The sequence below is a fragment of the Podarcis muralis genome, chromosome 17 (assembly GCF_964188315.1).
Source record: "Podarcis muralis chromosome 17, rPodMur119.hap1.1, whole genome shotgun sequence".
Classification (NCBI taxonomy): domain Eukaryota; kingdom Metazoa; phylum Chordata; class Lepidosauria; order Squamata; family Lacertidae; genus Podarcis; species Podarcis muralis.
The window spans coordinates 11227966-11240224 of record NC_135671.1 but is presented as its reverse complement, the minus strand read 5'-3'; the positions used below and the strand labels follow the sequence as shown (position 1 = coordinate 11240224).

General features: G+C 45.0%; 1 protein-coding gene across 2 annotated transcripts in view; it reads left to right on the top strand.

Annotated features, from left to right (window-relative positions):
* Window positions 1–4412: 4412 nt before the first annotated feature.
* KCMF1 (potassium channel modulatory factor 1) overlaps window positions 4413–12259 on the top strand; it is a 43138-nt gene continuing 35291 nt past the window's right edge. The window contains exon 1 of one of the 2 annotated variants that reach the window (XM_028712983.2): window positions 4413–5058. In XM_028712983.2, the coding sequence (XP_028568816.1) occupies window positions 5043–5058 (16 nt within the window). In that variant the 5' untranslated portion in view covers window positions 4413–5042. Of the gene's footprint in view, window positions 5059–5763; window positions 5787–12259 lie in introns of those variants that run through there. The other variant, XM_028712984.2, reaches the window with a different exon arrangement.

Here is a 12259-nt window from a genome sequence, read left to right as displayed (position 1 = left end):
CATTACAGACAATATAGTTATTTTCATTGTATGAAGCTATTATTATTTCTTACATTTATATACCACTGTTCATCTGAGGATCACAGAAGCTAAACCAAGAACAATTCTGGATTATTCCACCTCAAACCCAATATGAGTTTGCAAACCGTGATTCTCTTCTCTTTCTGGGGCAAAACCAACATTTTCTTTTGCTGGGACTATCTCGAGTGTGCATGGGGCTTCCCCTCCATTTAATCTTTAAAATATCCTAGAGCTGGATATTTCTGTGCAATCTACCTTCCAAACATCCTAACGGAAGCATCTTGCCACTTAAGTTAATGAAACCATGGGGCATAAGAATGTTTCACTCCAGCATGTGGAATTTGAGAGTACTTTCAGCTTCTAATACTCATATATTTTGTCTTCCCAAAGGGCCATGGCAACGGAGCCATAAAGCTGCCCTTCATAAAAATGGCTGGCCACTTTCCTATATTTCTTTCAGGCCAGGCTGCCACTAGCAAAGATGGCCACTTTTTTTGTTGCTTCCAAGAGGACCAAATCAAAAAATGTCCTGAGACAAGAGTGTCACAATTTGGTTAGGGGAAACTGGGTAGAAAATCACTGGAGGGAAAGAGTAGGCAGTGAAATGCAGGAAAGGAACAACAACAAGTACTGTGGCATCTTATTGATTCATTATGGCCGAAACAAAATTAAAAAAATCCTTCCAGTAGCACCTTAGAGACCAACTAAGTTTGTTATTGGTATGAGCTTTTGTGTGCATGCATACAGTAGTCCACAAAAGTTTATGCACTGCTATAATAAATTTGTTAGCTCTAAGACACCATAAGTCTTTCTCTGGTTTTTATTGCAAGACATTAACACACAGCTACCCCACTAGAAAAAGAGATAGGCATTGGAAAGGATACGGGAAATGGGCAATAGGTCTTCAGAGGTGTGAAGAAAAATGAGTGGGGTTGATGAAAAGTTTGGGGTAATCGGGGACAATGAGAATCAAAGCATGGCGCTAAAAATATGGAAATTTAGCCTATTTGAATAATTTATAAATAAATCAAAATATGCCTTGTGCCTCAGCCCTTGAAGGGCCTCCCAAGACGTTCATGACATGGGCAGCCACAGACGCACAGTGACACCAGCAGCCTCCAAGTAGGATGGGGGGAATGGAAGGTGGTGGGTGCCCTCGTGTGCAAAGGTATACCTAGGGATTGGTTAGGTTGGCCCCTACCAAAGGCGCAGGCCCAGGGGGTTGCAAAAATGGTGCCTCTCACTCTGGTTTGGAGTGACTAGGAGCCCGCCCACCCATCCAAGGACTCTGTGGACTGCTTTGCCCCGTTGGGTGGCCAACATCTCCTTGCCAAGGGCCCAAGGGAGCCTAAATACGCCTCTGGTAATGTGTCAATATATAAGCTTGTTTTTTAAAAAACAACTACCTATTCATTTTCAGCAGTTGATGTGCGCTATTAAAACAAGTACTGTATCATTGTTGCCTCCCCGCCCCCCCACATATTAATCTTACATAAAATCTTTGTTTATGTAGGATTGATATTACCTTAATAGCCTCAGAGTAAGTGTGGTCCCCTCACTGAGCATGGTTAGTGATTAAAGAACAGTGCAACAGTGCCCCAAAACGCAAGCCACCTATCTGTATTGGTGTGCAGCTGAAGAGCCAGCAATAAGTTTCAACGCTGGAGGAAAAACTTGCTGTGCTGGACTTACTGAGAGATGGCATGTCGATCTGCGTTGGTTCCGCAACTACTTTGTCCTGGAGGTTAAGTGGTTCCTTGTGGAGAAAGAACTTGACCAAGTGCTGCTGTTTGTAGACAATGCTCCTGGTCATTCCACTTTGCATATACAGTTGTACCTCGGTTTACGAACTTATTCCGTTCCGGAAGTCTGTTCTTAAACCGAAACCGTTATTAAACTGAGGCACGCTTTCCCTAATGAGGCCTCCTGCCACCAGGGTCCTTACACTGTTCGGATTCTGTTCTTAGACCGAGGTAAAGTTCGCAAACCGGGACACTACTTCCAGTTTTGCAGAGTTTGTAAACCGAATCATTCGTAAACAGGACTGTTCTTAAACTGCTGTATCACTGTAGTAATGTTGAAGTTGTCTTTCTCTCTCCCCACAATATCACCTCCATCATCGAACCTGATGACCAAGGTTTTATTTGCTGTTTCAAGGCAACTTACATAGGCTTACATCCTTATGGGTCCATAACATTAGGGATGCTGATCCCAGTCTTAATGCGATTGAGTGTTGGAAGTCCTTTAACATTACCAATTGCATCAAATATATTAAGCAGGCTATAGATGCAATCAAGCCTGAATCAGTCGATGCATGTTGGCGAAACTTATGGAAAGAACGTGTGAAGGATTTTAAGGAATTCCCTACTATTGACAATGAAGTGGAATGAATTGTTCAGATGGCCAGCCAAGGGAGTGGGGATGGCTTCACAGATACCCTTGAGGAAGAAATTAAAGAATTAATTGAGGGACAAAGAATAACATTGAGTAATGAAGTGTTAGAGGGGCTGATAAAATTATGAACAAAAGAAGATGAGGGTGATGAACAGGGTGAGCCAGCAAGTTGGAATCTACATAAATTAGTTAGTTGAAGTCAAATGCTTGAATAATTTAACTGCTGACTATGATCCCTCTATGGAATAAAGGCTCAAAATCTCACATGCTGTTACAGACACTTTGAGACCATACCAAAAGTGTTTATTTTATTTAATATTACATTTATATTCCATCTGTCCCCCAAAGAACGCACGGTGGCATACAGACTTCTCCTCTGACCCATTTTATCCTCATAACGAACCTGTGAGGTAGGTTAGGTTGAGTCTATGACTGTCCCAAGATCATCTACAGAGCTTCATGCCAGTTTGAACCCGTCTCCCAGGTCCTAGTCCAACCCTCTAGCTTCTTCACTCTTCCACAGTGTGACTATACTACTTTTACCTGTACTTTTACCACTACACTACTTTTACCTGTAAACAAGAAAATGGATTAAGAGAAGGATTCACAAGTGTAAATATGTCTCCGACTCTGAGTTTGAAATTCTAGTGGATTTCAAGACATAAATATATGTTTTTTTTTTGGGGGGGAGGGGTGCTCTTTGGTTTAAAAAACCCACACAATTACCGGTACCCACAGCCAGGGCAGAAAACTGATCAAGAGTAACAGTGTGAGAGGGGAAATTAGCAAACAGGGAGGAGTAGCCAATGTCACAGAAGACATAATTGGGATTCAATGTGACCTTAACAGATTGGAGAGGTTCTACACTTAGGCAGCAAGAACCAACTGCACAAATATAAGATGAGAGACACCTAGATTGCCAGTAGTACATATGTGAAAAGGATCTAGGGGTCTTAGTAGATCACAAGCTTTGCATGAATCCACAGTGTGATGCAGCAGCAAAACAAGCTAATGCTGTTTTAGGCTGCATCATCAAGAAGTATAGAGTCCAGATCAAAGGAAGTCATAGTACTGCTCTATTCTGCCTCAGTGAGACCACACCTGGATTACTGAGTCCAGTTCTGGGCAGTGGCGTAGCGTGGGGGGTGCAGGGGGGGCCGGCCGCACCAGGCGCAATATCTGGGGTTAGGGCAAATCCACAGGTTAGGGGGCGCAAATTACTTGCCTTGCCCCGGGTGCTGACAACCCACGCTACGCCACTGGTTCTGGGCACCACAATTTAAGAAGGATATTGACAAGATGGACCTTGTGCAGATGAGGGTGACCAAGATGATCAAGGGTCTGGAAACCAAGCCTTACCAAGGAATGGTTGAGGGAGTTGGGTATGTTTAGCCTGGATAAGAGGAGACTGAGAGGAGATATGATAGCAATTTTCAAATATCTCAAGGACTTGTCACATGGAAGATGGTGCATGTTTTTCTTTTCCTGCTCTGGAGGCTAGGACATGAACCAATGGATTCAAGCTACCAGAAAAAGGAGATTCCTACTAAACACCAGGAAGAGCTTTCTGACAGGAAGAGCTGTTCAATAGCGGAACAGACTCCCAAAAGAGGTGGCAAGACTCTCTTTCCTTGGAGGTTTTTAAGCAGAAGTTAGATGGCCACCCGCCATGCCTAATTTAGCTGACATCCCTGCATTGCAGGGGGGTTGAACTAGATGACCCTCAGGGTCCCCTTCCAACCATTCTCTGATTCCAATTCTTCAAACGAACGGTTGTTGTAGCCGCCCAGAGGGGGGAAAGCGCGTTTTGTGAGGGAAAAGAAGGCGGTTTTGTGAGGGAAAAGGACTGAGAGCCGAGAGCGGGTCTGAGGTGCGTGAGGGGAAGGCGAGACCCTCCTCCCCTCAGCCGCCCGGCCGGCTCTTTCCTCCCTCTCTGGCCCGCTGTGTTATTTCCTCTTCCTCTCGGCGGGCGGGAGGAGAGACAGAGAGAAGGGGAGGTAGGCTAGGCAGGCCGGGCTAGAGGAGGAGGAGGAGGAGGAAGAGGCAGCGGCGCTGTTACCGCCGAGCGTGGTGGTAGGACGACGACGACGACGGACGACGTGGGGAGGGGAATAGACCAGGGAGACCGACGAGACCCGCCGCCGCCGCCGCTGCTGTCGTCGTCGGGCGGGAGGGCGGCGCTAGGAGCTGGCGGGGCCCTGAGCGAGCTTACAGAGTCACCGTGTCACGGCGGCGGCACCCGCCCGCCCGCCCGCCTGCTTGCTGCCTCCCGGGAAGGCGGGGAGGGAGGAACTGCAGCCGCCGCCGCCACCATCCCGGAGAGGCCTCACCATCACTACTACTACGAGCGCCGCCGTCGCCGCCGGAGTCGATTCGCCTCCCTCCGCCCGCCCGCGCCGAAGCGAGCCGCCTCCTGCACACGGAGGGGGTGACTTGGGAGAGGCTAGGCCCAGCCTCGAGCCTCGCCCGGGCCCAGGCTGCGGAGCCGGTGCCGGACAGCCAAGACCGGGGGTGGGTGGGTGGGTGGGTGGGGAGGGAAGTGGGGGGGGGGAAGGGAACTGGAGCCCGGGACGGGCCTGGGCTGGGCCGGGCCGGGCCGCTGCCGCCGCCTTCTCCTCTGAACTAGGATGTCCCGACATGAAGGTGAGTGAGTGCGGGGCCGCTGCTGCTGCTGGCCGGGCCTGGGCGACACCGGGCGGGGGATGGGGAGAAGGAAAGGGAGCCAAGGAGAGAGGTGGATCATCATGGCGCCGCCGACGCTGCACTAGGAGGGGTGGCGGTAGTTCGCAAGTCGGCAGCGGAGCCGGGCCTCGGGTAGCAGCCGCAGCCGGCGGTGGCGGGAGAAGGGCGGGCCGGAGCTGCTTTGCATTGTCATGGGGCCTCTGTCCGTTACGGCTCCCTTTTCGTCCCGGACCAGGAGGTGGCCTGAACTGCGGCCTAAAAAAAAAAACGAGGCCCAGGCGGTTGTGGGCGCCTCAGAGCCTGGCCTGGCTTTGGCCCCGCCCTAAGGGGGGGGGGAAATATAGTAGTTATGGGGTGAATGAATGCCGCCCCGTTTCCTGGGACGATCTGCGCCTTTATGGCGGGCGTGATTTGATACGGAGGGGAAGAGTGGATGTGAGCGAGCCAGGCCCAGCTGGCAGGGCAGGGAAGCCCATGGCTTGGCGGGGTTGGGGGGAGAATAGGAAGGGTGGGTTTTAGGGGCAGGCTTGCATTGCCGGACAGAGTTGGGGGTTGTTGTGGGGCACGTGGGAATGGCGTACATAAGGCTTCAGGGCTAACGGCAAGTGAGCGCTTGGGACTGGAGCCGGAGAGGGAAGCTACATTTCGGTGCCTAGGCTTGGTGAACCAAGAGGAAGGGAGAATGGCAGGTAGGGGTGGCTATGCGCAAGGAGAGGATGTTGGGAAAGAAGTGGGGGCAACGCAGAGGGAGGACAAATGTAGTTTGGCACTGTATTGCCGAAGGAAAATGGATGCATGCTCGTCAAAGTTATGGGTGGGGTGGACGATGATTAAATGGTGGAGAAAAACTGGCAGCAGTACCAGTGGGGATATATGCCTGGCGAGGAGGGTAATGTATGGGTACCAGAAGCCTGAAAAGTACACAGAGGGCACTTTGTATATGTTAATCTGGTAAGAGAAATGTGCACACAGAGTTGTGCCGAAGTGAAGTGTGGACATGTGAGGAAGTGAGTTTTGAAGAGGAAGTTGAAACTGGGAACACTTCAGAGTTGGTGTGACTTGCAGCATATGCTTCAGGGAATTCTTATTTTGGATGGCAGAGAAAGGCTTGCCATGGGTGGTAGCCATGAAGAGCAGCAAATAATGTAAAGTTGAAAAGGTTCCCTAAGGGAGAGTGAATATATAGGGCCGGATTGTTGATATAGATAAGGGCTTGGATGACATTCTAAGGTGGTTGAATATACATTTTCATACTTTTTTGCTGTAAAGTTGATTGTAATCTGAGTAGCTGTTGAGAAACTAGTAAATTGCAATTCTATCTAATCTGATAGGTCTCCCCTAGTCTAGGGCAAGTAAGAATTATTTATTATTGACCACATTTACATTCTGCCTTTTTCTCCAAGTTGCTCAGTGTGGTTCTCCCCCTCTTCATTTAATCCCCCCAATAGCCCTGTGAGGTAGGCTAGTCTGAGAGGCAGTGGCTGGCCCAAGGTCAGCCAATGAACTTCATGGCCAAGTGGGAGTTTGAACTCTGGTCTCGCAGGTCCTAATTTGACCCTAACCAATGCACCATACTGGCCGACCATTCAAGAATATATCTATTCAAGCGTCTTTGTGGCATATATGTGCATATGGGCTGATAAATACACAATAGCTATTTACAATATGACACCTTAAAAAATAAGTGGCTAATGTGTGGTCCTCCTGATGTTGCTCTACAAGGACCTTCATCTTCCTTGATCGTTTACAGTTCTGGTGGCGCTTATGGGAATGGTAGTTCACCAAGTTCTGGAGGGCCACACAGCTAAACTTTCTTTCTTGGATATAATTGTATGCTGTCTTCCTCCTTTTGTTTACTCACATTTTGCAGCACCATAGAAGACAACACGGACAATAGTTCACTTTTCTCTTGATATTCTTTTTTTTGTTGATGTGGAAGTAAATGGATGATCAATAATCAAACAGTGAGAGGAACTGAAAATTTGAAAAGGTTTATGGGTAACAGGAAGAATTATGTGTGACTAATGGATCATATTCTGTTTTGTTTTCATTTTTCTGGTGATGTTAATTAGCAATAAGATGACATACAGAAGTTATATGTAGTAAAACTTTTAAACAAGCAAGTACGAATTTAACAGCCAATGGATATGGAATATTGTCATGGAGGCAGATAAGTATATATTAATGATACTGGGGAACAAGTAATCCATGACAACCAAAAACTTTTGTATTTAAATGTTAAATGTTGCTGAAAGTGTTAACTATTACGTGAAAAATAATCTTCCATTTTTTACTAATGGTTGGTGTCTTTTCGATAGCTGGAACTCCATTAGCTAATTCCATTAGCAAATTCCAGCTATCAAAGGGCACCACGAACCCAACAGTAAAAGATGGAAGATAGTTTTTCAGTGTTATGTAAAGTTCAGTCTTCCATATTTACTATTGGTTAGTGCCTTTTGACAGTTGAAATTCCATTAGCTAATGGAATTTCCTGCCAGATGTGTCAATGAACACAGCTTAAATAACTTTACCAGGGGATTTGATGAATTCATGGAGAGGTATGCCTATCATGGAACCTCCCTGTTCATAGACAGCAAGCCACTGAATACCATTTGCTAGGGGCCAAATAATATGGGAGTGTTGTTCCCTTTGTGCTCTGCTTGTTGGCTTCCTGCAAGCCTCTGATTGAATACTGTTGGGGACAGACTGCTGGACTAGATGAATCCTTGGTCTGATCCAGCAGAGCTGTTGCTTTTAAATTAGTGAATAGTAAGTTATTTTACTGTTGTCCTTTTGAGGCTGAATGGTTCTTACAAGGGCTGCAATCCAGTTGTGTGCAGGCTTCAAGTATAGTAGTGGAATAAAGCTCCATTGTAGCTGTGCTAATTAAAATTATAACGGAGAGATGCCAAGTACGTCTGAGGTTTATATGTATCCTGTAGATGCCAGCTCTTCAAAGTGTGAGAGCTTTCTACTATAAATGACTGTAATAATAGCTGATTTCAAAGTATTTGCTTAAGTGTGGGATCTTGGAGATTCTGCAGCCACACAATCAACTTGGTGCATGTGCACATGTCCTTGTAATTTGTGAACTTCTGCCATTTTACAGCCTGATCCTGTGCATTTTTACTTGGAAGCCCCAGTTCAATGTTCATAGGGCTGCAGCCTTAAAGTCAGTTTTAGTTCCTGCAATGAGATTTCAATGATGAAAAGAGATATTTTTTTTATTAATGTGGATCAACCCAAACTCAGACGCTCTTAAAAAATCTGAAAAAAGTGTGATAATCCGGAGTGTTGTTTTGCAAATTATGGATATTATTCTTAGCTGCATCTTGTTTTAGTGTTTGCTGTGTTAGTATTTTGGTTGTTGCTTTTGTTGTGGCCAGTCCATAAGAGAGGACACTAAAATATGATGCAAACATGGCTACAATGCTTGTTTTGGCACCTTCTGAGTTCCCTGACCTTTTTGTCCACTAATAAATCTACATCAGCTGTGAAATTACCTGAGTAACTCCTGTTTCAGTGAGTAATGTTGATTTTCTCACAAGTAGTTATCTGGACACCCAGTTTGAGTCTTAGCAGGAAGCAAGTAAGAAGACAAATGGAAATACAGTAGAAAGTTTTTTGTTTGAGAGAACTATGTGTTAATGATCTGAGAAGCCTTGGGTTACCAGGGTCCTGTTGTTCAGGAGTAGGTTGGGGTATATTAACTGGCGGCAAAGACTTGGGAACCAAAGCTGGAGTTCCAGGAAGTCAGCCTACTTAACTTTTAGCTGATCTGATACTGGATGTGGCCTCAGTGCCTACTAGAGCATGCTGTCAGTTTATGTAGTGTGGCTGCTCAGATCCCTGCTGGTAGCTTAGTAAAGGAAAGCTTTGATTCTGCGACTAGTTATTGGCTTTCAGTGAACCTGCTTGCTGAACAGTTGTGTTTGATATATTTTCAGTGCTCAGACCATATTTTTTGTTGCTCCCTCTTTGGGTTATGGCAGCTGATCCTGGCTGTAGGTTTGTGGGAACATTTGTTGGGGAAAAGTATATATCTGAAAGGCAAGTTCTCCTCTGTTTTATGATAGTTCTGAACTACCCCATGACATTGTCATTGTTTTTAAAGAAATTGTTTTCTTCATCCTTCAGTGCAGATGCATTGTAGTAGGGATGGCTTGGACTTAGCTTGATTCCACACTTATTTTGGCATTCTTTGCCTGGTACCCGGTTTTGGCACTTAGGATGCACAGCTCCAGAAACAAGTACATAACAAGTTTGAAACAATGTCTGTAATAATGTGTGACATTGCAGGTTTGTGTATTGCTCCAAATATTGTACAAATTGGTCTCTGTAATGAATGGATGTTGAGAATTGCCAAAAGCCTATTTCATCCAGATTCTGTTTACAACAGCAGTTAACCAGATGACCGTGGGACAAACAGGGCATCAAGCTAGCAGAGGTATACTGCCTTTGAATAGGAGATTTGTTTTTAATGCTCATGGCTCATAATCAGTGAGATTCTTGATGCTCCATGAATTCTTCCAATTCTCTTTTAAAATCATTCAGTTAATGGAAACTACATCTTGAAGTAGTGGGTTCCTTTTGATTGTGCTGACCCTGTCCTAATAGAATGAAAAAGAGGAATAATTTGATTCAATTTATTCTGTGTACAATGCATAACATAGCCTGGATCCCCCGTCCCTGGCCCCTAGTGCATAGGTACTCACAATTGTTGCAGGGGATGGGAGACCTTGTAAGCACTCTGCTTGTCCTCTTGTACTCTGTAAAGCCACACTGACATTTGACATCACAGTAGACAAACAATCTGTAACTAAAAAATGAAACAACAGAGGTGAGTGGTGGAAGTGAAGGCAGGAGTTAACAGAGGAATAATGTTATTTCAGTTATACACAATTAGGTTGAGTTATGGAGGGGATCGTGAGTTGTGTCAAAGTCTTCACAGAAAAGCTTGGTTTTGAAGGAAAAGAGATGGGGGGGCACCATGAAGTTTTTCTGGAAGGCAGTTCCAGGGGGGAAAGTAATTTCAAGGAACAGGGGATCTTGGGACACCTGTGGGTAGTGGAGCTGGTGGAGCAAAGGTCACAGGCAGTCATATATAGACATGTAAAAATCAGAGATAAAGGAGGTTAAGGCTATGGAGAGGTTTGCAGGTAAGGACAAGGAGCTTATACCTGAGACTGGAAACCAGTGTAGGAATACAAAGAGGGGAAATATGAGCTTATTATCCACGTGCCTAAGCAGGAGGAGGAATACTGATCAAGGAATGTTGATCAATTTCCTAGACTAAGCAGAGTGAGGAGGGCTGCTAGGGAATTAGTTGTATTAATGAATCCCACTTTTCTGTTAAAACAGTAGAAGCAGTTTACAGTAGGAGTATAAAAACACATTAAGGTAAAATGAAACTTCAGAAACACATAACAATATAACAGCAGCAATTAAAACTATCAAAAGCGAGCTAAAAACTCCAGGAAATAACAGTTCATATATTGTACCAAACTGGGATTTTAAAGAAAGGCTTTACTAACTATCTGAAAGCAGGAGATAAGCATGGTAGATCTTCACCAGGAGGAAGTTTTCTAGACCTTTTACAATCTTGGTGCTACCACTGAGGAGGCTCTGTCTCAAGGACCCACCTATCTGATCTTATGCATGAGTAGCACAGAGAGCATGACGTCCAAGGTTTTTTTTTATTGACATTTTTAGTAATCCAGAAGTGCAGTAGCAGGATTTTACATTGCACCATATACATAACAACCAATAAATAATAAGAAACAGAATAAGTGACACCAAGACATCCATGTTTCCTTAGCTGGCATGAATGTTGAATATTGAACACCTAAATCTGAAGCAAAGGAAATAAAAGTTCCACCAGTTGACATAAAAATGTTCTGGATCTTCGGTCCGTCCTGCAAATACGCAGTTTTGATATGCAGGTGTGTTTTTTGGGTGGTGATGGTGTTTAGTCGTTTAGTCGTGTCCGACTCTTCGTGACCTCATGGACCAGAGCACGCCAGGCACTCCTGTCTTCCACTGCCTCCCACAGTTTGGTCAAACTAATGCTGGTAGCTTCAAGAACACTATCCAACCATCTCATCCTCTGCCGTCCCCTTCTCCTTGTGCCCTCCATCTTTCCCAACATCAGGTTCTTTTCCAGGGAGTCTTCTCTTCTCATGAGGTGGCCAAAGTATTGGAGTCTCAGCTTCAGGATCTGTCCTTCCAGTGAGCACTCAGGGCTGATTTCCTGAAGAATGGATAGGTTTGATCTTCTTGCAGCCCATGGGACTCTCAAGAGTCTCCTTCAGCACCGTAATTCAAAAGCATCAATTCTTCGGCGATCAGCCTTCTTCATGGTCCAGCTCTCACTTCCATACATCACTACTGGGAAAACCATAGCTTTAACTATACGGACCTTTGTTGGCAAGGTGATGTCTTTGCTTTTTAAGATGCTGTCTAGGTTTTTTGGGTAATCTGTCCTAATTTGTTTAGGGCTTTAAAGGTTAGTGTGAGCCCTTTAAATTGAACCCAGAAACAAATGGGCAAAGAATACAGATAGAACAACATTTCTTTATTTTTCTTTTTTTGTCTCGATCCCTGAAGATGCCAGCAGCATTTTCCATTAATTGAAATGTCTGTGTTTTCAAAAAGGCAGCCCCATGCAAAGAACTATTGCAGTAGTTGAGTCTGGAAGTAACCAGGGCATGGGTAACTGGCACTAGGTTCATCTTCTCCAGAAAAGGCTGCAGCTGGTGAACCAGTTAGAAATGATAAAAGGCACTGCCCATTGCCACCTTCATTATCAGAGAGGTAATGGATGAAGGAGTACCCACAAGCTGCATACCTTCTGCTTCAGGGGAGTATGTCTAAAATAGGTTAAATACCCTTATGAAGAAATACTGATGGACAATATTTTTATTTTATCTGGATTACATGTGAAGCTAGGATTTCTTGGTGCTGAAGTTGAATCTGTTTAAGTTATTCTGTTTGCTTAAAAAAATTCCAAATGATTTCGTGACACAATTACAAACTTTGACTATCAGTGCTGTTCACTCCAGCTTGCGTTCTGTGCATTAACTGGCACTTGCCAAGTATATACATTGTTGTTGGAGTGTTCACTGTTTACTTCCCTCCACTGTGAAAACTGTTCATGTAGGAC